The 27,465-nt window shown below is 46.1% G+C and overlaps 2 protein-coding genes across 5 annotated transcripts in view; one reads left to right on the forward strand and one right to left on the reverse strand.

The window, feature by feature from the left end:
* otud4 (OTU deubiquitinase 4) overlaps window positions 1–10,104 on the reverse strand; it is a 32,559-nt gene extending 22,455 nt beyond the window's left edge. Inside the window, exons 1-12 of the mRNA XM_082964605.1 lie at window positions 9,992–10,104; window positions 9,414–9,776; window positions 8,753–8,836; window positions 8,561–8,611; window positions 8,401–8,447; window positions 8,238–8,310; window positions 8,051–8,132; window positions 6,915–7,089; window positions 1,608–1,659; window positions 828–927; window positions 285–349; window positions 79–179 (exon numbers count right to left, since the gene is read on the reverse strand). Of these exons, the coding sequence (XP_082820731.1) occupies window positions 79–179; window positions 285–349; window positions 828–927; window positions 1,608–1,659; window positions 6,915–7,089; window positions 8,051–8,132; window positions 8,238–8,310; window positions 8,401–8,447; window positions 8,561–8,611; window positions 8,753–8,836; window positions 9,414–9,560 (977 nt within the window). The 5' untranslated portion in view covers window positions 9,561–9,776; window positions 9,992–10,104. The remainder of the gene's footprint in view (window positions 1–78; window positions 180–284; window positions 350–827; window positions 928–1,607; window positions 1,660–6,914; window positions 7,090–8,050; window positions 8,133–8,237; window positions 8,311–8,400; window positions 8,448–8,560; window positions 8,612–8,752; window positions 8,837–9,413; window positions 9,777–9,991) is intronic.
* A 600-nt stretch (window positions 10,105–10,704) lies between these two features.
* Window positions 10,705–26,927, forward strand: LOC106578197 (SMAD family member 1). Of its 4 annotated transcripts, none has more exons than XM_082965392.1 (10): window positions 10,705–10,847; window positions 12,708–12,841; window positions 13,832–13,983; window positions 14,142–14,357; window positions 16,773–17,054; window positions 17,642–17,761; window positions 18,061–18,282; window positions 22,881–23,041; window positions 23,669–23,764; window positions 24,901–26,927. In XM_082965392.1, exons 3-10 carry the CDS (start codon window positions 13,941–13,943, stop codon window positions 25,042–25,044), a joined length of 1,284 nt encoding a protein of 427 aa, XP_082821518.1. In that variant the 5' UTR covers window positions 10,705–10,847; window positions 12,708–12,841; window positions 13,832–13,940; the 3' UTR covers window positions 25,045–26,927. The 4 variants fall into 4 exon arrangements, with proteins under 4 accessions (XP_082821518.1, XP_014012309.1, XP_014012308.1 ...); XM_014156834.3 differs by having other exon boundaries at window positions 10,705–10,842; XM_014156833.3 differs by lacking the exons at window positions 10,705–10,847; window positions 12,708–12,841 and having other exon boundaries at window positions 13,595–13,983; window positions 17,660–17,761.
* The last annotated feature ends 538 nt before the right edge of the window (window positions 26,928–27,465 follow it).

The following is a 27,465-nucleotide window of genomic DNA, read 5'->3' on the forward strand; positions in this document are numbered from 1 at the left end:
AATAAATAAATAAGAGTAAATAAATAGAAAGAGTAAATCAGAGAACAAAGATAATATAAAAGGAAAGAGATGACCTACTTCTTGCCTAGTTCCTCTATGAAGACAGTGACGGGCCCGTTGTTAGGCGACACTTCCTGGATGTAGGCGCCATAGTAACGTCCACCGTTGTCAAGGCGAACCTAGAGGGGGCGGGACAGAACTACACTATCAGAGAGCATCCACACAAAAACACTCAGTGGAGAGAAGACCTCACACACACACACACACACACACACACACTGTACCTTGCACTTGTCTCCCACTGTATATTGCATTCCAGCGGCGATGCAGAAATCCAGCTTCTGCTGAGCTGAAACAGGAAGAAACTAAGTTATAAACGGGTGATCAAAATCACCATGACAACACCACAGGTACCAAGGTTATTATAGTAAATGACAACTGAAACTAAAATAAAAAAAAATACAACTGAAAAAAAAACTATTAATCCCCCCCCCCCCCCCCCCCCCCAAAAATGAAACTTTTGTATTTGACAGCATAACATTTTTTTTTTTTAAAGCTGGAGTGATGAATCACGCTTCTAACATCTGGCAGTGCGACGGACAAATCTGGGTTTGGCGGATGCCAGGAGAACGCTACCTGCCCCAATGCATATTGCCAACTGTAAAGTTTGGTGGAGGAGGAATCATAGTCTGGTTCCCCCAGACTAGCTGTATGGACAAAGTGCTTTCTATATCCCTTAGTGTCCATGTCATCTAAAAGACTGAAATACTTCTTTGATGTAATTGATGGGAATTGGATTAAAATGATGCATCTTAAAAAAAATTTACCTCTCTTGGACTTGACCCAGACATCGTACTCAGTGTTTCTGTAGAGGAAGGGGTTGAGAGAACGTCTGACCCTGTTGGAGAAGTGTGGACCTCCTCGACCCTGAAAACACACAGCAATACACAACCAGGGATGTGACAAATGGACAATTCTGCTTAACGTTTAAACTGCCATAAAAAATTTTTTTATTATAATAATAATAATAATAATTAAAACGATAAGAAAGAAAGGATTCAATTCAGAATAATGGTCCAATTAGCGTGACATGAACACAGTTTATTAGGTTCACCCATCTAGTACTGGGGCTTACCCCCCCCCCCCTTTGCCTCCAGAACAGCCTGAAATCTAACGCAGTCATATACTTTTGAAAGCGCTGGACCAACTGTGCCCCCGCCTCATGGGGCTTCCGGTCACGGCCAGCTGTGACACAGCCTGGGATCAAACCCGGGTCTGTAGTGACGCCTCAACGCGATGTAGTGCCTTACGCTGGCTAGGATATTCTAAAAGGACAGACCGAAGACTGAACACACACTGGCATCGTCAGCGAAAAGAAAGAGTAGCCAGCTGCATTGGGACTAGAATTTTTTTGTGGGGACGGGGGGGACGGACGGACGGACGGTTGTGAAAATTTTTCCGTTAGGGATTTTTTGAAACGTTCAGGATTCCAAAATTAACATAACCGTTAATTACAAATCAATAACCAATAAACAGAGAGAGATCAATAACTGAGAGAAAAGAGAAAGAAGCCTACTCTACTGTGTGTGTGTGTGTCCTATAGTTACCTTAACGGGGAGTCCCCTGTGGGCTGCAGGTCCAGCTGGTCCATCCTGGCTCCTATGGATAACAACAACAAACCTTATATTCAGACCAGGGTTTCCGTGGCGACGGACATTTAATAAATTTAGCATTTTTAACTTACTGAACATTTAAAGAAATTTACCAGACCAATATGCTGATTAGATAATATAGTAAATCATTAAGATTTACAATATGGTAATTCACATTAACAGAACATGCAAATTGACGACGCAACGATGTGCAGTCCTTAAGAAAATTCTGATAAAAAAAATAATAACTGTCCACATCTGTACTGAACAAAAATATAAAAACGCAACATGTAAAGTGTTGTTCCCATGTTTCATGAGCTGAACTATCACATCTCAGAAATGTTCCATATGAACAAAAAGCTTATTGTTTTTCTCCAATTTCATGCACAAATTTGTTTACATCCCTGTTGGTGAGAATTTCTCCTTTGCCAAGATAATCCATCCACCTGACTGGTGTGTTATATCAAGAAGCTGATTTAACAGCATGATGATTACACAGGTGCACCTTGTGCTGGGGGACAATAAAAGGTCACTCTGAAATGTGAATTTTTGTCACAACACAATGCTACAGATGTCTCAAGTTGAGGGAGCGTGCAGTTGGCATGCTGACTGCAGGAATATCCACCAGAGCTGTTGCCAGATAATTTAATGTTAATTTCTCTACCATAAGCCGCCGCCAACATCGTTTTAGAGAATTTGTCAGTCCGTCCAACCGGCCTCACAACCACATGTAACCACGCCAGTCCAGGACCTCCACATCCGGCTTCTTCAACTGCGGCAACTGCGGCCAGCCACCCGGACAGCTGATGAAATTGTGGGTTTGCAAAACCCAAAAAAATTATTCAGTTTTTGAATAATTTCTTTGATTTTGCAAACCCACAGTTTCATCAGCTGTCCGGGTGACTGGTTTCTGATCCACACCCCTACCTTTATTTTTTAGGTATCTGTGACCAACAGATGCATATCTGTATTCCCAGTCATGTGAAATCCATAGATTAGGACCTAATTCATTTGTTTCAATTGACTGATTTCCTTACGGACTGTAACTCAGTAAAATCTTATGAAATTGTTGCATGTTGAGTTTATATTATTGTTCATTGTAGTTTCCCTAAGCAAACAAGACGAGTAACGAACCACAAAATCACTAGCCAACATGTTAATCCACTATAGTCAGGAACAGCAGAATCACTAGCCAACATGTTAATCTACTATAGTAAGGAGCAGCAGAATCACTAGCCAACATGTTAATCTACTATAGTCAGGAACAGCAGAATCACTAGCCCACATGTTAATCTACTATAGTCAGGAACAGCAGAATCACTAGTCCACATGTTAATCTACTATAGTCAGGAACAGCAGAATCACTAGCCAACATGTTAATCTACTATAGTAAGGAGCAGCAGAATCACTAGCCAACATGTTAATCTACTATAGTCAGGAACAGCAGAATCACTAGCCCACATGTTAATCTACTATAGTCAGGAACAGCAGAATCACTAGCCAACATGTTAATCTACTATCCCCCTAGTCAGGAACAGCAGAATCACTAGCCAACATGTTAATCTACTATAGTCAGGAACAGCAGAATCACTAGCCAACATGTTAATCTACTATCCCCCTAGTCAGGAACAGCAGAATCACTAGCCAACATGTTAATCTACTATAGTCAGGAACAGCAGACTCACTAGTCCACATGTTAATCTACTATAGTCAGGAACAGCAGAATCACTAGCCCACATGTTAATCTACTATAGTCAGGAGCAGCAGAATCACTAGCCAACATGTCAATCTACTATAGTCAGGAACAGCAGAATCACTAGCCAACATGTTAATCTACTATCCCCCTAGTCAGGAACAGCAGAATCACTAGCCAACATGTTAATCTACTATAGTCAGGAACAGCAGAATCACTAGCCAACATGTTAATCTACTATAGTCAGGAACAGCAGAATCACTAGCCAACATGTCAATCTACTATCCCCCTAGTAAGGAACAGCAGAATCACTAGCCAACATGTTAATCTACTATAGTAAGGAGCAGCAGAATCACTAGCCAACATGTCAATCTACTATAGTCAGGAACAGCAGACTCACTAGTCCACATGTTAATCTACTATAGTAAGGAACAGCAGAATCACTAGCCAACATGTTAATCTACTATAGTCAGGAGCAGCAAAATCACAAGCCAACAAGTTAATCTACTATAGTAAGGAACAGCAAAATCACTAGCGAACATGTTAGTCTACTATAGTCAGGAACAGCAGAATCACTAGCCAACATGTTAATCTGCTATAGTCAGGAACAGCAGAATCACTAGCCAACATGTTAATCTACTATAGTAAGGAGCAGCAGAATCACTAGCCAACATGTCAATCTACTATCCCCAAAGAAAGAAAGTTGATCTATCTGTCCAAACAGACTCTGGGACAGTTGTGGGACGATAGATCTCAAAATCATACAATCAGAAGGCCTAAGCTACATGATTTTGAATTTTTTAAGCCTGATGCAAGAGATCATAACATATAGATTAAAACATTTTAATAAACTATTATAAAAGCGCAAAATGTTAGTTCCATAATGCAATTAGCAGGAAAAACACCGTTGTCAAAAAGGGCATCGTGCGAACGGTTTCATGTGACAGAGAAGAAAAAAAAATAATTGGGTTAGAAAGAGGGGAGCTCTAATATGCAACAACTAGCGTGGGTCGTTAATATGACGTTTGGTGGACTCAACATTTTACCGAGGAATAAATAGGATCATTATATTACCACTGGGTACGATGGTACATGTGATAGATTTCATTAAATCTATGACGCGTGGATGTTTCTGTCATTGAAATCTGTGTGTCTAAGTCAAAACATCTTATTTTGACATCAGCACCAGGTGGCTTTATAGCAGCAACCAACTAGTACAGGTTTTAAACATGGTAAATACACCTGTACCCATAGAGCCTCTAATCCATTCAACATTAAGTCCTGACGTTGTTTTACTGGAATATGAATCTGGATGTAAACTGCAACTCCACCCCCCCCCAGATCTATTTCTGTCCCTCCTGAACATATTGTCTCCATGTTTAGAGATCTCAGCTTCTTCAAACGAAGACTCCAAGTGAGTCTCTGATATTATCAATACATTAATATTGTTTGACTGCACTAGACAGCATATATTTAATGAATTTTGTTCCTTTAAAAACTGCATATATTTTAGTGATCAATTAACAAGACCTTTCTTTGGTAGATAAACAGTATGTATATGTCCAGACATGAATCAGCAGTCAGAGAGAGATAAGTCAGTGTGTGTGTGTGGCTAGAATTACTTGTCTGTCTTTTAAGTCGTTGCAGTATATCTGATATTTGTCTCAAACGCTGACCAGGTCTCCCTCTCGAAAAATACATTTTTATCTCAATGAAATTTAGCAAAAAAGGTACATGGACAACGAAAGAACGCTGATATAATTCCCTCCATGGATATGTTCTGTTTTTCCACTTGGCTACTTTGAAAGCAAAGCAAAAAAGACATGCCTTATAATATGTAGTTAAAATGTTCCAGGTCAAAGTAAATGTTTTTCAGAAAATGCACACTGCCTCCAGCTCATTGCAGAGTGGTGTGAGAGAGGCCCTGAGGAAGCCTGCCTTCCGTTGCCAATGCACTTGCTGTTTGATATTCTGTAGCGGCAGCCATCACCCCCTCCGACAGAGCCTTCGAGAGGAAAATCTATCTGTATGCTGTACGCCTACGATAAGATACATAAAATATACTGTAGAGGAGCCAGTTTAATTTCACTAACTTATGCAAATTAACCTATAGACCAATAAGCATGACCAGTCAAATGTATTTCCATCAGTGTAGAGGCTTGTAAAGCCTCGTGTCAGTCAGTGTAGAGGCTTGTAAAGCCTCGTGTCAGTCAGTGTAGAGGCTTGTAAAGCCTCGTGTCAGTCAGTGTAGAGGCTTGTAAAGCCTCGTGTCAGTCAGTCTAGAGGCTTGTAAAGCCTCGTGTCAGTCAGTGTAGAGGCTTGTAAAGCCTCGTGTCAGTCAGTGTAGAGGCTTGTAAAGCCTCGTGTCAGTCAGTGTAGAGGCTTGTAAAGCCTCGTGTCAGTCAGTGTAGAGGCTGTACAGCCTCGTGTCAGTCAGTGTAGAGGCTTGTAAAGCCTCGTGTCAGTCAGTGTAGAGGCTTGTAAAGCCTCGTGTCAGTCAGTGTAGAGGCTTATAAAGCCTCGTGTCAGTCAGTGTAGAGGCTTATAAGGCCTCGTGTCAGTCAGTGTAGAGGCTGTAAAGCCTCGTGTCAGTCAGTGTAGAGGCTTGTAAAGCCTCGTGTCAGTCAGTGTAGAGGCTGTACAGCCTCGTGTCAGTCAGTGTAGAGGCTTGTAAAGCCTCGTGTCAGTCAGTGTAGAAAATGTAAAGCCTCGTGTCAGTCAGTGTAGAAAATGTAAAGCCTCGTGTCAGTCAGTGTAGAGGCTGTAAAGCATTATGTCAGTCAGTTAAGAGGCTAATAAACAAAATGCCAATTTTATTTCTCGGCTTTTCAATAATTGTATTATTTTTGTATTATTGTTTATTTAATATACTTTTATTTTTATTTATAATTAATTTCAAAAATATATTTTTTATCGTTGCCAAAAGTCAGCTATTACTGGCTGACGGAAACCAAGATTTCCATCTAATGGTTAAACAGGGATTGTTCATCCACATTACATATCGGTTTCCTTTCCCGGCGAGCCGTATATGGTCACGGTATGACCCGGCGAGCCGTATATGGTCACGGTATGACCCGGCGAGCCGTATATGGTCACGGTATGACCCGGCGAGCCGTATATGGTCACGGTATGACCCGGCGAGCCGTATATGGTCACGGTATGACCCGGCGAGCCGTATATGGTCACGGTATGACCCGGCGAGCCGTATATGGTCACGGTATGACCTGGCGAGCCGTATATGGTCACGGTATGACCTGGCGAGCCGTATATGGTCACGGTATGACAGCAACCCATGCTTTTGTTTTGTTTACCTGGCCACCGTTTCAAATGCAAACATTATAGCATTTGTGGCACAATTTCAATGCAAGTCAATGGTAACCATATTAACATTTTCATGTTTCATGTCCAAATCACCCCCCCCCCCCCCATCTAAAAAAAAAAAGATCTAAAAATGGATTGTATCAATGAAGTTAAATCTGAATCATTTTGGACATGAAACATTGAATTGCTCATATAGCTACTCTATTGACTTGCATTGGGTTAGGTTCTGTTCCCAGAGTTGTTCCTACCAGAGAGCGTCCTCTCCCTCCAGGTCCGACTCGTCGCTGCTACGACACTGCTCATTGTCCGGGTCGTCTTCCAGAAGGTCGTTACCACGGTTACCAGCGCCGCCCTTCAGACAGGGAGCGACCGCGGAACGGTCCGTGCCGCACACACGCTCATAGAGGAGCTCGTACAGGACGGCTGCAGAGAGAGAGTAGGACACACACACACACACACACACACACACACGGGGACAGACAGCGACACGGGGACAGACAGCGACACGGGGACAGACAGCGACACGGGGACAGACAGCGACACGGGGACAGACAGCGACACGGGGACAGACAGCGACACGGGGACAGACAGCGACACGGGGACAGACAGCGACACGGGGACAGACAGCGACACGGGGACAGACAGCGACACGGGGACAGACAGCGACACGGGGACAGACAGCGACACGGGGACATGTTATTCTGTTTGATAGATAAACCTTTGCCCCCAACATATATTTCATGGCATGTAGTCCAGAATTTCCATTGATAGGAAGGTTGAACTATACGTATAAGCATGGTAGCCTGGTTACAGATCTGTGGTCATTGACCATATAGGAGTTGGCAATACAGCACAACCAGCTAATAGCACAGAGCAATACTGGTGAAATGACTCATCTGAACTCACACTGGCAGACAGAGGGCAGTGTTCTTCACAAGAGACGGTATGAACTGAGGGGGTTCCATTAACCTCGCACAAGCTACCTTTGTACGCATGTTTTTGCACAGGCTGAATGTTTAAAAAAAAAAAAAAAAATTTAAATCGCATTTGATTTGGAAATCAGGCTACCCCCCAGGCATGACCCAGGTGACTCGCTCTGTAGACGATTCTGTGTTTTCACATGCAAACGTGATTGCTTTTGGTTTTAAAAAAAATAATAATAAAAAAATGCTTTTATCTGCCTTTCTAATGAAAACTAGTTTGAAAATTCAAACATATCTGGACGATGTAACCATGGTACCTGGTTGACTACGTGACTGAGCAGCACAGATTCCTGTTCCATTTGAGAAGGGCGCCGCTCCCTTCCCACTTTCACCCAATGACATATCGGGCCAGATTAATCTAACCCCTTCCCTGTGTGGTGTGTGTGTGTGTGTTAACTCACACTGGCAGAGGGCAGCATTCTTCACATGAGCTACGGGGTAGACACTGTCGTAATGGTTCCCGTTCAGGAAGCACAGACGCACCTAATGGACACAAACACAAAAGGTTTGCCTCGGGTCAAAAGTAGTTGAGCGCAATAGGAATCAGGATGCCACGGTGTTGTAACAGGGGCGGTGCGTTTGTTTTACCTTGTCATCAAAGCCGTTTTCAGTGATTCGAACAGGACGTTTACCAGGAGTCTGGAAGATGATGAAATCTCTCCTGGAACAACAATGCATTTAGAGAACATAGACCAAGCTTTAGTCTCAGTAAATAACTACTAACATATAAACAAACGATGAAAATTCTTACTTGTACATCAGAGCCAGTGCACATATCTCCACCTCTCCCACCCAGTGCTGCAAAAAAAATAATTATAGGAATCAGCGACACACTAAGAAATGCCTAAAGTACAGGAAATAATATTGTTTGGAGTTACAGTGATGTGTTTCGACACTGATAACCATTTTACCTGAGGGTCCTCAAGTTTTATTAAGTACTCCTCGAAGTCTCCTTCTATAAACTGGAGGAGAGAGATAAAGAGAGGGAGGAGAGCAGTAGAGATAGAGAGAGAGAGAGAATGTCACTTCTAGCCAATATAATATAACGCAGTTGTTTCAAGTCGTTAGTCGTTTTGAGGCCTTCCTATTAACTAGCTCCCTACCGCCTCATAGTTGTCCTTGTTGTTCTTTAGATACTGCACACAGGTGGCACGGACTTTGGTATGCAGGCTTTGACAGTGTAACACCTAAAAAAAAAAAAAAAAACACACGAAAACCCAGTCAAAAAATAAATAATAATAATAGTACACTAAACTAGCTAGAAACCTACAGGCTTGACAAACTAGCTAGCGGGCTAACATAACTACCAAGACTAGACCAACACACTGATTGACTAGCTGGTTTGGTTAGCTACCTTAGCTAGTTACCGTAGCTAGCTAACTATCTCGTTTAAGAAAAATAAACTACCAAAAATTCCCCTGGACCAAGTTGCAAAAGTTGCCATTGTTTTTTTAATTAGTTGAGATTCAAGTTAAGAATATTTTTGCTATAGATATATAGATATATATATATATATATATATATATAAATGCTATTTGTATGGACTTTTAACGTGAGGATGAGTAGGTGGGAAGAAAAAAACACATCTATGTATTGAAAACACGTGTATGGAAAGAGAGGATGAGTTTCATCTTGGAAATGGCTACGAAGCTATAAACAAGCTAGCTCGAAAGCTAAAACAAATTAGCCGTGTTGACTTTTTTCATTTTTCTACTTGGATTTATCATATGATTAATAAAAAAAACGTTTAACTTTCCACTTTACCTGTTCAGCTACAGCTCGAAATAGACATGATCCATCTTTGGCGATTTTTTTCCGGTGAAAACCGATTGATTTTAGATATTCATCCATACATTTTTCCACACTTTTTTCGTCGTTACTTTGCTGCATGTTTGGTTTACATCCGTCCATAGTTGACTTTAAGCTTGTTTTTTTGTTTGTTTGTTGTTGTGTTTCGTTTTGTCTCGATGTCGTTGAGTCTTGAAAGTCTCGCTAGAGGCACTCGTTCTCGTCAGTTTAGTTAGCTTTCTAGCTAGCTAACAATATAAAACGTTATCCATTTCGGCCCTGAGAAATGAAACCAGGAAACAATCTATGACAATTTGACTACAGTTTTTTTTTTGGTTTCTGGAGGAAGAAGAGGGAAGAAAAAAAAAATGAAGCGTCAAGCTTTCGTTTTCACCAAAACATTCCTTTATAACCTTATCTCATTATTTTGTTTTTCCAGCACTGTCGACTAAAGCTAACGTGTGTTTGTTGTTAGCTTGATTAGCTCGCTATCTAAGTACAATTCAATAAATGACATAGCTAACATGCATTCATACAAATAACTAAAGAAATACCTTGTATGTGTGTATATATATATATTTCTTTTTTTAATCCACGATTGTTTGACAGCCTCTGTCGCTGTCCCACCTCTCACTGAAGTTTGGTAACTCGACTGGCCGATGGGAGTTGTAGGCAACACGCCCCTCCTGTGCGTAAGGCATAGTGCCAAGAGAACTACATTACCCTTCTGGCACCACACACACACACACACACACACACACACACACACACACACACACACACAGAGATTCTCTTCTCTTTTTTCCCCCAAACAAACTGTAACAAAAAGTAACAAAATTAATAGAGGAAAAAGGTCTACAAAACAGAATATAAACATTTTATTTGTAAGGTTGTTTGTGATTTGTGGTGAATTATCTCTCAACATTTTTCAACACTAGCAACTACTTAATTAACAAGATATAATATATATATATATATATATATATATATATATATTTATTTATTTCTTTTTTTTTTTCTCTTCCATTTAACACATTCTCAATAGGAGTTGTACCAGAGGAGATCGGTGGAAACTATCATTTGGTTATATTTCTATATTTTCTGACATGTTTATTATAATATTAGGCCTATTTGTTGTTATTTATAAATTATACAAATATATATATATTTTAAATGTCAGAGAGAATGGAAAACCTTATACGATAACCCTATGATATAACCTTATATATAATATATAATGTATATGTGGGTGTTTTTGCCCCGCCTGCTCCGCAGTGCTCTCACCGGGAGGGCGTTTTGCCAGTGGTTCAGCTTTACCGTGACGCTAGAGTCCGACAGCGGGAGAAGAGGAGTCCGGGGCTGTTTTGGAGCGCTTTAAAACAAAAATAACGTCTGTTAAAGCACGGTAATGTAAATGCTTCCTGTAATTTAAATACATATAAACAACAGTCCTATGTTTTTCCGAAGAAATGGTTTGTTTAATTCGCTTGTTCGAAGCTCAAACTAGAGTAAGAGTTATTTTACGATTCCAGAGTCGTCCAACTTTTCGCTCTATTGTCGTTCTCATCCAGACAAGACTATCACCAAAGCGTGTAGGCCTATCTGATCATAAACCGTTTTTTATAAGTTACAGATATATTTTATCTATTTAGAATCGGTTAAACGATGAACATTATTATTTTTAAGACCCCGTTTTCTCTCCCTGTAGAAATAACAGTCGTATGTAGTTAGAAACGGATTTTTATTTTTATTTGTTATGATTTCTCCTTGTAGCAATGATCACATCAAAATACCACTGGAATGACTGACAGGCCATATCTCTGTCTGTAGCCCTAGTCGGTTGAAAGTGCTCTCAAACCTGGCAACCTACAGGCCTGCCTCCTTGTCGTTCATAAACAATGTAGCTTCGTTCTGCACAAGGCGGGATAGGAGAGTGTCCCTAGGGGGGAGGCAAAGCCAGGATTGCGGTTGCAACATAACACTCTCTCCCCTGGCCCTCCACATCTCACCGCTCCACGGTCGTCCGTGCCTGGAGACATTGATTTTTTTCCAGCTGTCTATCCTGCAGATAGAAGCAGGGAAATGTGCTGTATCTTATGCGGTAGTGGATGGAGCATCAGGCAGGCCAGACAGTGAAATGAGAAGGATAGTTTACAGCTAGCCGATTCTTTCAGATCTAGGACGGGTTAGTTTGAGAGTTAAGCTGCTGTGCTGTCTGTCCAATTCTGACCGAACTGCCTGTCTCTCTCTCTCTCTCTCTCTCTCTCCTCTCTCTCTCTCTCTCTCTCTGTTGTGCTGCCTGTCTCTCTCTCTCTCTCTCTCTCTCTCTCTCTCTCTCTCTCTCTCTCTCTCTCTCTCTCTCTCTGGTGTGCTGCCTGTCTCTCTCTCTCTCTGGTGTGCTGCCTGTCTCTCTCTCTCTCTGGTGTGCTGCCTGTCTCTCTCTCTCTCTGGTGTGCTGCCTGTCTCTCTCTCTCTCTGGTGTGCTGCCTGTCTCTCTCTCTCTCTGGTGTGCTGCCTGTCTCTCTCTCTCTCTCTGGTGTGCTGCCTGTCTCTCTCTCTCTCTCTGGTGTGCTGCCTGTCTCTCTCTCTCTCTCTCTCTGGTGTGCTGCCTGTCTCTCTCTCTCTCTCTCTCTGGTGTGCTGCCTGTCTCTCTCTCTCTCTCTCTCTGGTGTGCTGCCTGTCTCTCTCTCTCTCTCTCTGGTGTGCTGCCTGTCTCTCTCTCTCTCTCTCTGGTGTGCTGCCTGTCTCGCTCTCTCGCTCGCTCTCTCGCTCTCTCTCTCTCTCTCTCTCTCTCTCTCTCTCTCTCTCTCTCTCTCTCTCTCTCTCTCTCTCTCTCTCTCTCTCTCTCTGGTGTGCTGCCTGTCTCTCTCTCTCTGGTGCGCTGCCTGTCTCTCTCTCTCTGGTGCGCTGCCCGTCTCTCTCTCTCTGGTGCGCTGCCCGTCTCTCTCTCTCTGGTGCGCTGCCCGTCTCTCTCTCTCTGGTGCGCTGCCCGTCTCTCTCTCTCTGGTGCGCTGCCCGTCTCTCTCTCTCTGGTGCGCTCCCCGTCTCTCTCTCTCTGGTGCGCTGCCCGTCTCTCTCTCTCTGGTGCGCTGCCCGTCTCTCTCTCTCTGGTGCGCTGCCCGTCTCTCTCTCTCTGGTGCGCTGCCCGTCTCTCTCTCTGTCGTGCTGCCCGTCTCTCTCTCTGTCGTACTGTCTGTCTCTCTTTCTCAGGTGTACTGCCTGTCGTACTGTCTGTCTCTCTTTCTCAGGTGTGCTGTCTCTCTCTCGCAGGTGTGCTGTAAGGAGTGACCACCTGATCTGGTCCTACGACTGCCCAACACAACAACACAACTGGCCAACCTAAATCCCTCCATGCATTAACACTCTACAGGCCAGAGGCTAGCTAGGGCACAACAACACGGAGGGTGATCCACTCCACACTACTTAGTGTGCATCTGTGTGTGTGTCTGAGAGGGAGATACAGAGTATCTGTGTGTGTGAGCACCATCCCCGTGTGTGTGTGTGAGCACCGTCCCCGTGTGTGTGTGTGAGCACCATCCCCGTGTGTGTGTGTGAGCACCGTCCCCGTGTGTGTGTGTGAGCACCGTCCCCGTGTGTGTGAGCACCGTCCCCGTGTGTGTGTGTGAGCACCGTCCCCGTGTGTGTGTGTGAGCACCGTCCCCGTGTGTGTGTGTGAGCACCGTCCCCGTGTGTGTGTGTGAGCACCGTCCCCGTGTGTGTGTGTGAGCGCCGTCCCCGTGTGTGTGTGTGAGCGCCGTCCCCGTGTGTGTGTGTGAGCGCCGTCCCCGTGTGTGTGTGTGAGCACCGTCCCCGTGTGTGTGTGTGAGCACCGTCCCCGTGTGTGTGTGTGAGCACCGTCCCCGTGTGTGTGTGTGAGCACCGTCCCCGTGTGTGTGTGTGAGCACCGTCCCCGTGTGTGTGTGTGAGCACCGTCCCCGTGTGTGTGTGTGAGCACCGTCCCCGTGTGTGTGTGTGAGCACCGTCCCCGTGTGTGTGTGTGAGCACCGTCCCCGTGTGTGTGTGTGAGCACCGTCCCCGTGTGTGTGTGTGAGCACCGTCCCCGTGTGTGTGTGTGAGCACCGTCCCCGTGTGTGTGTGTGTGAGCACCGTCCCCGTGTGTGTGTGTGAGCACCGTCCCCGTGTGTGTGTGTGAGCACCGTCCCCGTGTGTGTGTGTGAGCACCGTCCCCGTGTGTGTGTGTGAGCACCGTCCCCGTGTGTGTGTGTGAGCACCGTCCCCGTGTGTGTGTGTGAGCACCGTCCCCGTGTGTGTGTGTGAGCACCGTCCCCGTGTATTAGCGCGTACACCTGTATTTGAGGATATTCTCCCAGAGGCCCCGCCTTTACCTACGTCGTCATCAAGATGAACGTGACGTCGCTTTTCTCCTTCACCAGCCCAGCGGTGAAGAGGCTGCTGGGATGGAAACAGGGGGATGAAGAGGAGAAGTGGGCGGAGAAGGCTGTGGACGCCCTGGTGAAGAAACTGAAGAAGAGGAAGGGAACGATGGAGGATCTGGAGAAGGCTCTCAGCTGCCCCGGACAACCCAGTGAGTGGTCTCGCGTGCGCGCGTGCGTGTGTGTGTGTGTGTGTGTGTGTGTGTGTGTGTGTGTGTGTGTGTGTGTGTGTGTGTGTGTGTGTGTGTGTGTGTGTGTGTGTGTGTGTGTGTGTGTGTGTGTGTCTAAATCCTCTCCCCTCTCCCACCAGGTAAGTGTGTGACCATCCCTCGGTCGCTGGACGGTCGTCTCCAGGTATCCCATCGTAAAGGCCTTCCCCACGTCATCTACTGCAGAGTGTGGAGGTGGCCCGACCTACAGTCTCATCACGAACTCAAGGCCTTGGAGTGCTGCCAATTCCCCTTCACAGCCAAACACAAAGATGTCTGTATCAACCCCTACCACTACAAGAGAGTGGACAGTCCTAGTGAGTATACTCTGACCCCTAGTGAGGTTACGCTGCCCCCCTAGTGAGTATACGCTGCCCCCCTAGTGAGGTTACGCTGCCCCCCTAGTGAGGTTACGCTGCCCCCCCCTAGTGAGGTTACGCTGCCCCCCCCTAGTGAGGTTACGCTGCCCCCCCTAGTGAGGTTACGCTGCCCCCCCTAGTGAGGTTACGCTGCCCCCCCTAGTGAGGTTACGCTGCCCCCCCCTAGTGAGGTTACGCTGCCCCCCCTAGTGAGGTTACGCTGCCCCCCCTAGTGAGGTTACGCTGCCCCCCCTAGTGAGGTTACGCTGCCCCCCCTAGTGAGGTTACGCTGCCCCCCCTAGTGAGGTTACGCTGCCCCCCCTAGTGAGGTTACGCTGCCCCCCCTAGTGAGGTTACGCTGCCCCCCCTAGTGAGGTTACGCTGCCCCCCTAGTGAGGTTACGCTGCCCCCCCTAGTGAGGTTACGCTGCCCCCCCTAGTGAGGTTACGCTGCCCCCCCTAGTGAGGTTACGCTGCCCCCCTAGTGAGGTTACTCTGCCCCCCTAGTGAGGTTACTCTGACCCCTACCACTACAAGAGAGTGGACAGCCCTAGTGAGTATACTGCAGGAGGGGGTGTGGTGGTATACTGCAGGAGGGGGTGTGGTGGTATACTGCAGGAGGGGGTGTGGTGGTATACTGCAGGAGGGGGTGTGGTGGTATACTGCAGGAGGGGGTGTGGTGGTATACTGCAGGAGGGGGTGTGGTGGTATACTGCAGGAGGGGGTGTGGTGGTATACTGCAGGAGGGGGTGGACCTCGCTTTGAGCACGGGGGTGTTGTCATGCTGAAACAGGAAAGGGACCTTCCCCAAACTGTTGGTTTGTGGCCTCACTACCGAGCGGATGCCAGTAGAATGCTACCTGCCCCAATGAAAAGTGCCAACTGTAAAGTTTGGTGGAGGAGGAAACTTTATAGTTGCCACTTTTCATTGGGGCAGGTAGCGTCCTCCTCGCGTCCGCCAAACCCATATTAGTCCATCGGACTGCCAGATGGTGAAGCGTGATTCATCAATCCAGACAACGCGTTTCCACTGCTCTAGAGTCCAATGGCGGTGACCTTTACATCACTCCAGCATGATCTTAGGCTTGTGTTTGGCTGCTTGGCCATGGAAACCCATTTCATGAAGCTCCCAATGAACAGTTGTTGTGCTGACGTTGCTTCCAGAGACAGTTTGGAACTCGGTAGTGAGTGTTGCAACCGAGGACAGACTATTTTTATGCTCTACGCGACGGTCCCGTTCTGTGAGCTTGTGTGGCCTACCACTTCGCGGCTGAGCCGTTGTTGCTCCTAAACGTTTCCACTTCACAATAACAGCACTTACAGTTGACCGTGGCAGCTCTAGCAAGGCAGAAATTTGACGAACTGACTTGTTGGAAAGGTGGCATCCTATGACTGTCATATTGAAAGTCACTGAGCTCTTCAGTAAGGCCATTCTACTGCCAATGTTTGTCTATGGAGATTGCATGGCTGTGTGCTCGATTTTATACACATGTCAGCAACGGGTGTGGCTGAAATAGCCAAAGCCACTAATTTGAAGCGGTGTCCACATACTTTTGTGTGTATATATAGTGTACCACGGCTAAGGGCTGTTCTTACCCACGATGCAACTCAGAGTGCCTGGATACAGCCATTAGCCGTGGTATATTGGCCACATACCACAAACCCCTAAGGTGCCTTATTGCTATTATAAAATTAGTTGCCAGCATAATTAGAGCAGTAAAAATAAATGTTTTTGTCATACCCTGTGGTATACAGTCTGATATACCACCGCTTTCAGCCAATCAGCATTCAGGGCTCGAACAACCCAGTTTATAATAACAAGTATACTATCTGAAATTGACCTCTACAAGGTTTTAGCTGTATGGAAATAGCACCAACTTGCCTTATTGATAGGAGACTGACACCTTCCAACTCCCCCTTTCTCTCCCCCCTCTCTCTCCCCTCTCTCTCCCCTCTCTGTCCCCCCTCTCTCCCCTTTCTCTCTCCCCTCTCTCTCCCCTTTCTCTCCCCTTTCTCTCCCCTTTCTCTCCCCTTTCTCTCCCCTTTCTCTCCCCTCTCTCTCCCCTCTCTCTCCCCTCTCTCTCCCCTCTCTCTCCCCTCTCTCTCCCCTTTCTCTCCCCTTTCTCTCCCCTCTCTCTCCCCTTTCTCTCTCCCCTTTCTCTCTCCCCTTTCTCTCTCCCCCCTCTCTCCCCTCTCTGTCCCCCCTCTCTGTCCCCCCTCTCTGTCCCCCCTCTCTCCCCTTTCTCTCCCCTTTCTCTCCCCTTTCTCTCCCCTCTCTCTCCCCTCTCTCTCCCCTTTCTCTCTCCCCTTTCTCTCTCCCCTTTCTCTCTCCCCTCTCTCCCCTTTCTCTCCCCCCTCTCTCCCCCCTCCTCAGTGCTGCCCCCTGTCCTGGTCTCGAGGAACAGCGACCTCACAGCGAGGCCGGGGATGCAGCCCCGTTACCATGGCGCCATCGACCAGAATGAGCCTCTCATGCCCCACAATGCCACTTTCCCAGAATCCTTCCCTCCAGGCGGGGGCGGCAACGGAGGGTTGGCGTTCCCTTGTTCCCCTGGCAACAGCTTCCCCAGTTCGCCCGGCAGTGGGTCCAGCAGTATCTCCGCGTTTCCCCACTCCCCTCTTAGCTCCGACCCAGACAGCCCCTTCCACGTCCCGGGTAAGACTGGTCCCGAGCTGGCTCACCTCTGGAGCGCTCTCTTTCTTTCTTCCTCTTTCCTCCCTCTCTCTCCTCTCTCTCGCTCTCTCTTTCCGCCCTCTCTCTCTCTCCTCTCTCTTTCCGCCCTCTCTCTCTCTCCTCTCCTCTCTCTTTCCGCCCTCTCTCTCTCTCTCTCCTCTCTCTTTCCGCCCTCTCTCTCTCTCTCTCCTCTCTCTTTCCGCCCTCTCTCTCTTTCCGCCCTCTCTCTCTCTCCTCTCTCTTTCCGCCCTCTCGCTCTCTCCTCTCTTTCCGCCCTCTCTCCTCCTCTCTTTCCGCCCTCTCTCTCCTCTCTCTTCCGCCCTCTCTCTCTCTCTCTCCTCTCTTTCCGCCCTCTCCCTCTCTCCACCTCTCCCCCTCTCTCTCTCTCTCTCCTCTCTCCGCCCTCTCTCTCCTCTCTTTCCACCCTCTCTCTCTCTCTCTCTCTCTCCTCTCTTTCTCCTCTCATCTCTGCAGCTTACCTGGAGCGTCTTACTCTATATGAGCTGTGTTCAATTAGGTTTCTATACCATAGGTTGTTGTTGGCTAATAAATGGTGTGTTGTAACACAGCTGACACCCCGCCCCCAGCCTACATGCCTCCAGATGATTGTCTGACTCAGGACTGCTCCCAGCCAATGGAAACCAACCTCCTCGCCATGCCAACCGGCCTGGATACCAACAACAGGCCAGGTAACCACAGAAACGCAGTATGCCCATAGACGTTAATATCCTCTCTTCTCTCTCCCTCTCTCCTCTTCTCTCTCCCTCTCTCTTCTTCTCTCTCCCTCTCTCTTCTTCTCTCTCCCTCTCTTCTCTCTCTCTTCTTCTCTCTCCCTCTCTCTTCTTCTCTCTCCCTCTCTCCTCTTCTCTCTCCTTCCTCTTCTCTCTAGACGTCCAGCCAGTAGCCTACGAGGAACCTAAACACTGGTGTTCTATAGTGTACTATGATCTGAATAACCTCCTCTCTCTCTATCTCTCTCTCTCTCTAGACGTCCAGCCAGTAGCCTACGAGGAACCAAAACACTGGTGTTCTATAGTGTACTATGAGCTGAATAACCGCGTGGGAGAGGCGTACCTGGCGTCAGACTCCAGTGTTCTGGTCGACGGCTTCACCGACCCGTCCAATAACCGCAACCGCTTCTGCCTCGGCCTGCTGTCTAACGTCAACCGCAACTCGACCATAGAGAACACACGCAGGCACATCGGCAAAGGTGAGACTCAAGGGTTTAGCTTTAGACATATTGGTGAGACTGTGGCTGAGAGTCTGCTATGGTAACAGGGAAGACTTTCCACTAGAATGTTGGAACGTTGGGGGGGGGACTTGCTTCCGTTCAGCCACGAGATTCTATTCTATTCCATTCTACTAAGTCCCTAGCCTAGTGATGTTGGGCACTGATGTTTGGGGGGCGATTAGACCTGGTTCCCAGTCGGCGTTCCAATTCATCCTAAAGGTGTTTGAGGTCAAAGCTTTGTTTTGTTATTTTCCTCCAGAAATCCCCAAATAGTTTTGACAGCCTTTGTTTTGTTTTTTTTGTAAGCTTTTAAATTATATCAAGCTCAACCGTTTATCTTTTTTTCCAGTGATGAAGACATCTCTCATGGTGTGGTGGGGTAAAGGGTCAACTTTGACCACCTTTTTATCTCTTGAGATATTGTACAATGATAGATAATAGACTAAGCTGTAGCAGCAGCGTATGTGGAGCAGTAGCAGCGTGTGCGTGTTGGGGTGTGTGTGTGTGTGTGGCGTCAGTGTGTGTCTGTGTGTTGGGGTGTAAGTACAGTGTCTTCAGGAAGTATTCACACCCCTTGACTTTTTCCACATGTTGTTGTGTTACAACCTGAATTTAAAATGGATTACATTTATATTTGTTTTGTCAGTGGCCTAAATAATGTGAAAGTGGAATTATGTTTTTCGAAATTTTTACATTTAGATTAATATTGTAAAAAGATGACACTGAATATCCCTTTGATCATGGTGAAGTTACTAATTACACTTTGGATGGTGAATCAATACACCCAGTGACTACAAAGATACAGGCGTCCTTCCTAACTCAGTTGCCAGAGAGGAAGGAAACCACTCATGGATTTCACCATGAGGCCAATGGTGACTTTAAAACATTTATGATGGCTGTGATAGGAGAAAACTGAGGATGGATCAACAACATTGTAGTTACTCCACAATACTAACCTAAATGACAGAGTGAAAAGAAGGAAGCCTGTACAGAATAATAATATTGTCCTGAATACAAAGTGTTATGTTTGGGGAAAATCCAATCCATTATTGAGTACCATTCTTCATATTTTCAAGCATAGTGGTGGCTGTATCATGTTATGGGTATGCTTGTAATCGTTAAGAACTGGGGAGTTTTTCAGGATAAAAAGAAACGGAACACAGCTTTAAGCACAGGCAAAATACTAGAGGAAAACCTGGTTCAGTCTGCTTTCCACCAGACACTGGGAGATGAATTCACCTTTCAGCAGGACAATTACCTAAAACACAAGGCCAAATCTACACCGTAGTTGCAAACCAAGATGACTGTGGATGTTCCTGAGTGGCTGAGTTACAGCTTTGACATAAATCTGCTTGAAAATCTACGGCAAGACCTGAAAATGGTTGTCTAGCAATGATCAACAACCAATTTGACAGAGCTTGAAGAATTTTGAAAACAGTAATGGGAATACGTTGTACAATCCAGGTGTAGAAAGCTCATTAGAGACTTACCCAGAAAGACTCACAACTCATTAGAGACTTACCCAGAATGACTCACAGCTCTTAGAGACTTACCCAGAATGACTCACAGCTCTTAGAGACTTACCCAGAAAGACTCACAGCTCTTAGAGACTTACCCAGAAAGGCACAGCTGTAATAGCTGCCTAAGATGATTCTAACATGTATTGACTCAGGGGTGTAAATACTTACATTGCTGTGAAAAAGTATTTGTCCCCTTTCTGATTTTTCTCTATTTTTGATACAAAATGTTATCAGCTCTTTAACCAAAACCTGATATTAGCTAAAGGGAACCTGACTTTACAAATGCCAAAAAGAAAATGGATACTTTATTTAATTAACAAAGTTATGCAAAACCCAATTCCCCTGTGTGGAAAAAGTAATTTCCCCCTTACACTCAATAACTGGTTGTTCCACCTTTTACCTGCAATGACTGCAACCAAACACTTCCTGTAGTTGTTGATCAGTCTCTCACGTCGCTGTGGAGGAATTCTGACCCGCTCTTCCATACAGAACTGCTTTAACTGTGACATTTCAAGTTCTGCCACAACAACTCAATTGTGATTAGGTCTTTGACTAAGGCTTCTATTAAGGCAAGTCGTCCAGGTCCTGAGGCAGCAAAGCATCCCCAAAACCATCACACTACCACTACTATGCTTGACCGTTGGTACGAGGTTCTTACTGTGGAATGCAGTGTTTGGTTTTCGCCAGACATAATGGGACCCATCTCGTCTAAAAAGTTGACTCAAGTTTACCAAAAAAGCACCTGGAAGCTCCGGGGTGATCATCAAGACTCGGGGAAGAATATGGACGGATGATTCAAAGGTATAACGTTTTGCATAGAAATACCAACGAGATCCCATGTCCTATTTCAGCCACGAAGCAAAAAAATAAATGTCCCCTTTTTTTAGGATCCTGTCTTTCAAAGATCATTTGTAAAAATACAAATAACTTCACAGATCTTCATTGTAAAGGGTTTAAACACTGTTTCCCCATGCTTGTTCAATGAACCATACATTTTTTTATCAACATGCATGAAAACTTAGAACACTAAAGAGGCCTTTCTACTGACTCTGAAAAACAACAAAAGAAAGATGCCCAGGGTCCCTGCTCACCTGCGTGAACGTGCCTTAGGCATGATGCAGATGTGGCCAGGGCAATAAATTGCAATGTCTGTACTGTGAGACACCTAAGACAGCGCTACAGGGAGACAGGACGGATAGCTGATCATCCTCGCAGTGGCAGACCACGTGTAACAACACCTGCACAGGATCGGTACATCAGAACATCACACCTGCGGGACAGGTACAGGATGGCAACAACAACTGCCCGAGTTACACCAGGAATGTACAATCCCTCCATCAGTGCTCAGACTGTCCGCAATAGGCTGAGAGAGGCTGGACTGAGGGCTTGTAGGCCTGTTGTAAGGCAGGTCCTCACCAGACATCACCGGCAACAACGTCGCCTATGGGCACAAACCCACCGTCGCTGGACCAGACAGGACTGGCAGAAAGTGCTCTTCACTGACGAGTCGCGGTTTTGTCTCACCAGGGGTGATGGTCGGATTCTCGTTTATCATCGAAGAAATGAGCGTTACACCGAGGCCTGTACTCTGGAGAGGGATCGATTTGGAGGTGGAGGGTCCGTCATGGTCTGAGGCGGTGTGTCACAGCATCATCGGACTGAGCTTGTCATTGCAGGCAATCTCAACGCTGTGCGTTACAGGGAAGACATCCTCCTCCCTCATGTGGTACCCTTCCTGCAGGCTCATCCTGACATAACCCTCCAGCATGACAATGCCACCAGCCATACTGCTCGTTCTGTGCGTGACTTCCTGCAAGACAGGAATGTCAGTGTTCTGCCATGGCCAGTGAAGAGCCCGAATCTCAATCCCTTTGAGCACGTCTGGGACCTGTTGGATCGGAGGGTGAGGGCTAGGGCCATTCCCCCAGAAATGTCCGGGAACTTGCAGGTGCCTTGGTGGAAGAGTGGGGTAACATCTCACAGCAAGAACTGGCAAATCTGGTGCAGTCAATGAGGAGGAGATGTACTGCAGTACTTAATGCAGCTGGTGGCCACACCAGATACTGACTGTTACTTTTGATTTTGACCCCCCCTTTGTTCAGGGACACATTATTCCATTTCCGTTAGTCACATGTCTGTGGAACTTGTTCAGTTTATGTCTCAGTTGTTGAATGTTGTTATGTTCATGCAAATATTTACACATGTTTAAGTTTGCTGAAAATAAACGCAGTTGACAGTGAGAGGATGTTTTATTTTTTTTGCTGAGTTTATTATATTACAGTTCTTCAGGTCCCGTTGATAGGATAGTGTAACAGCGCTCATCTAGGTTGTTCGCCAATAGAAAATGGCAGTCTGTTGTAGTCTCGTCAGGTTGCCAGCTCACCTCTTTCACAGCCACTTCCTCTTTGGAGTCCCGGGGATCAGGGCCGGAGTAATGCCCAGAGCTGCCGACTCATTGAAGTACATTTTTTGGGCAAAAATCGAAGTTAGTGATTTGCTGTTCTGATGTCCAGAGGTTGTTTTTGGTCATAGGAGACATTTATGCATAAAAAAAAAACACAAGTTAATAGAATTGGAGAGGAGCCTGTAAGACTTTTTCTCTCCACTGCAGCATCATCTTTCTCTTTCCCCCTCTCCTCTCCCCAGGTGTCCATCTCTATCTCCCCCTCTTCCCCCCCTCCTCTCCCCAGGTGTCCATCTCTATCTCCCCCTCTTCCCCCCCCTCCTCTCCCCAGGTGTCCATCTCTATCTCCCCCTCTTCTCCTCGCCCCAGGTGTCCACCTCTTCCCCCCCTCCTCTCCCCAGGTGTCCATCTCTCTCTCCCCCCTCCTCTCCCCAGGTGTCCATCTCTCTCTTCCCTCCTCCTCTCCCCAGGTGTCCATCTCTCTCTTCCCTCCTCCTCTCCCCAGGTGTCCATCCCCCCCTCCTCTCCCCAGGTGTCCATCTCTCTCTTCCCCCCCTCCTCTCCCCAGGTGTCCATCTCTACTATGTAGGAGGTGAGGTGTCTGAGTGACACCAGTACCTTCGTTCAGAGTCCTAACTCCCTCCTCTCCCCAGGTGTCCACCTGTACTATGTAGGAGGTGAGGTGTATGCAGAGTGTCTGAGTGACACCAGTATCTTCGTTCAGAGCCGTAACTGTAACTACCATCATGGTTTCCACCCCACCACGGTGTGTAAGATCCCTGGTGGCTGCAGTCTGAAGATCTTTAACAACCAGGTAGGTAGACGGGTTACACACACAGACAACGACCGGAAGGTTCCAATTCTACCCCTCTCTATGTCTTTCAGAGGGGAATATTATAGAATTATATACCCCACCGGTCAAAAGCTTTAGAACACCTACTCATTCAAGGGTTTTTCTTTATTTTTTACTATTTTCTATTCTTATATTGGCTCAAGCGTACCTTGTCACAACACAGCTGATTGGCTCAAACGCATTAAGAAGGAAAGAAATTCCACAAATTAACTTAACTTGACACACCTGTTAATTGAAATTCATTCCAGGTGACTACCTCATGCAGCTGGTTGAGAGAATGCCAAGAGTGTGCAAAGATGTCATCAAGGCAAAGGGTGGCTACTTTGAAGAATCTCAAATATAAAATATTTTTTTTATTTGTTTTACACTTATTTTGGTTACTACATGATTCCATGTGTGTTATTTCATAGTTTTGACGTCTTCACTATTATTCTACACTGTAGAAATTTGTAAAAATAAAGAAAAACCCTTGAATGAGTAGGTGTGTTCAAACTTTTGACTGGTAACTGTGTATATACTTTATATAGAATAAGGCAGAAGACACGTTTCTGTTGCACAGCCTTGTAAAATGATATTCTTCTTCGCCAGGAATTTGCCCAGCTACTGGCCCAGTCAGTGAACCATGGCTTTGAGGCTGTTTACGAGCTCACCAAGATGTGTACCATTCGGATGAGCTTCGTCAAGGTAAACGTGGGGTCAGGAGAGGGGGGTTAAGGGTTACAGGTGGGCGATGTGTACCATTCGGATGAGCTTCGTCAAGGTAAACGTGGGGTCAGGGGGTTGTGGGGTGATTCTTACTAGCTTTGGGCATTTGAAATGATTTAACATAAAAATAGACTTCAGGAAAGGCAGTGCACTCCACTTGTTTCAGCGCAGATGGGTGGGGGAGGGGCGCAAGAAGAGCAGGGGCCAGTGTGTCTGACAGGAGGAAGAGAAGCCAAACTGAGCAGAGTGTGTCTGACAGGAGGAAGAGAAGCCAAACTGAGCAGGGGCCAGTTATCTGTCATCTGGTACTCCCTGTATATAGCTCCACATTGATCTGGTACTTCCTGTATATAGCTCCACATTGATCTGGTACTCCCTGTATATAGCTCCACATTGATCTGGTACTCCCTGTATATAGCTCCACATTGATCTGGTACTTCCTGTATATAGCTCCACATTGATCTGGTACTTCCTGTATATAGCTCCACATTGATCTGGTACTCCCTGTATATAGCTCCACATTGATCTGGTACTCCCTGTATATAGCTCCACATTGATCTGGTACTTCCTGTATATAGCTCCACATTGATCTGGTACTTCCTGTATATAGCTCCACATTGATCTGGTACTTCCTGTATATAGCTCCACATTGATCTGGTACTCCCTGTATATAGCTCCACATTGATCTGGTACTCCCTGTATATAGCTCCACATTGATCTGGTACTCCCTGTATATAGCTCCACATTGATCTGGTACTCCCTGTATATAGCTCCACATTGATTTGGTACTTCCTGTATATAGCTCCACATTGATCTGGTACTTCCTGTATATAGCTCCATTCTTGTGTATTTTGTATTGTTTAACTCGGCATCGTTGGGAAGGGCTCATTAAGCAAGCATTTCATGGTAAAGTCTACACCCGTTGTATTCGGCACATGTGACAAATAAAATTAGATTTGCAGGGTCAGGGGAGCGGTTAAGAGTTAACAGGTGGCCTACGAGCTCGTCCCGTTCTCTAGTCTTGCTGTCTCTGAATGCTCAATCCTGCAAGTTTTCAGTAGGGTTGTGTTGTGCAGTGTGTACCATCTAATCGTGTGTTCCTCTTCCTCTCCCAGGGTTGGGGTGCAGAGTACCATCGCCAGGACGTAACCAGCACCCCCTGCTGGATAGAGGTGCACCTGCATGGCCCTCTACAGTGGCTGGACAAAGTCCTCACACAGATGGGCTCTCCCCATAACCCCATCTCCTCCGTGTCCTAACACACACACACACACACACACAGCCTCTCGTCGTCGGAAGTTATATGGGCTGCGGTGTGTAGCGAGCAGACAGAGGGAGAGAGATGCCAAGGCATCTCCACTACAGCCAAGACTAGCTAGCTTGTAGCAGCCACAATGTTATTCATCATCCCATATTACAATACCTAAATTGACTGGAGTAGCCTAGAGAAGCTAGCAAGCTATGGATAATTTGGCTAATTGAGGCCACATGCTACGATTTCTCCCCAACCCCATTCAGATGAGAAAACATCAGCCTATCTGGTGGTTACTCCAACCCCATTTTGCCAACTTTGAGTTCCCATATATTATTCCATCTTGAATTAGTGAACTCACTCCACTTGCGTCACATTGAGCCTCTTTGATTGGCCAACAGAGAGAGAGAGATATCTATATATATATAACAACAAGCTACACAGTAAAGGCTACCGTCTTTTTATGGGACCACGTCATAAAAACTACCTTGAAATGTTTGTTTTATTACATGAATAATCTGAAATTTCATGGTATATCCTTGTATGTAATAATGTCACATGGATAATTTAATTTACCATGACCAAGCTGGACAATCAGGACTGAGGGATTATCTGGCCTCAATCGGGACCGAGACATCATCTGTGATCGGCTAGCTCTGCCTGGACTCAATCGGGACCGAGACATCTGTGATCGGCTAGCTCTGCCTGGCCTCAATCGGGACCGAGACATCATCCGTGATCGGCTAGCTCTGCCTGGCCTCAATCGGGACCGAGACATCATCCGTGATCGGCTAGCTCTGCCTGGCCTCAATCGGGACCGAGACATCATCTGTGATCGGCTAGCTCTGCCTGGCCTCAATCGGGACCGAGACATCATCCGTGATCGGCTAGCTCTGCCTGGCCTCAATCGGGACCGAGACATCATCCGTGATCGGCTAGCTCTGCCTGGCCTCAATCGGGACCGAGACATCATCCGTGATCGGCTAGCTCTGCCTGGCCAGGCCAGCACAATCGTGTAATCTTTTCTCAATCGAATTTTCACAACTCCTACGTCCTCTCGCCTCCTTTGTAAAAGGTCAAAGGGTAATCAAAAGGCGTCGAGGAGAGGGAACATGGGACGAAAATGCGCTTGTATGAAATGAGACTTCTAGTCCACTCGCATGTCATCAGGAAAATGACTTGGATCCCCAATTCAAATATGTAAAGTGATCAGAACAAATGATGTTAGTTGTGCAGTAAATGTTGTAGATTAAAATTATAAGTAGTATATTGTTTTTAAACGGATGCATGTTTTTCTCCTGTGGGGGGGGGGGCGTGGTTGATTTTCAAAACTCTTTTCTGTGAAGGAGTTAGTTTAGGACACACATGACTATCCTCGACAGTCTTCCGTTCGCCTGCTAACGAATTGACGACATCTCCTTGACTACCTATTGGTTTCTGGGTCACGGAGGAGAGAGGGTGGAGGATGGACTTTTGACCGAATGAGAAAAGACCGTTACCGTCGCTCAGACGGACTAATCCTCACTAGAAAAGACCCTTATCAGCGCATTTGCCTTACCCACCTTTATATTGAGGCTGTGTCCCAAATGGAATACTGTTCCCTTTTTATAGTGCACTACTTTAACCCCATGGACCCTAACCCCATGGACCCTAACCCCATGGGCCCTAACCCCATGGACCCTGGTCAATAGTAGTGGACTATAAATGTAAGAAGGGTGTCATTTGGTTGTTGTCACTACAGTAGTATATGTTTGTATCCCAAATGGACCCCTATTCCCTAATATAGTGCAGTATCTTGGACCAGGGTAGGGCACTATGTAGGAAATAGGGGGACATATTAGAAGGTGATTGAGAAACTTTGACGTAAAACAATAAAAATGTTTTAATGTATTAAGATGTATCTGTATGTTGTTTTTATGCGTCAGCTACTAGTCAATGTATATCCCCAATAGCACCCTATTCCCTATATAGTGCACTGCTTTAGACCAGGGCCTATGGGCACCCTATTCCCTATATAGTGCACTGCTTTAGACCAGGGCCTATAGGGCACCCTATTCCCTACATAGTGCACTGCTTTAGACCAGGGCACTATAGGGCACCCTATTCCCTACATAGTGCACTGCTTTAGACCAGGGCCCTATAGGGCACCCTATTCCCTATATAGTGCACTACTTTAGACCAGGGCCCTATAGGGCACCCTATTCCCTACATAGTGCACTACTTTAGACCAGGGCCCTATAGGGCACCCTATTCCCTACATAGTGCACTACTTTAGACCAGGGTCTATAGGACTCTGTATAGGAAATAGGCTGCTGTTACAGACAGACGTGATGTGCTGTTTGTTCCATAAACACCTGAAGTTTTATTTTAGTTTTTATTTGTGTAACCTAAAATGAGGGTCGTATTCATTACAACACACTGTAGCGAA

The sequence above is a fragment of the Salmo salar genome, chromosome 18 (assembly GCF_965601325.2).
Source record: "Salmo salar chromosome 18, fSalSal1, whole genome shotgun sequence".
NCBI classification, from domain to species: Eukaryota; Metazoa; Chordata; class Actinopteri; order Salmoniformes; family Salmonidae; genus Salmo; species Salmo salar.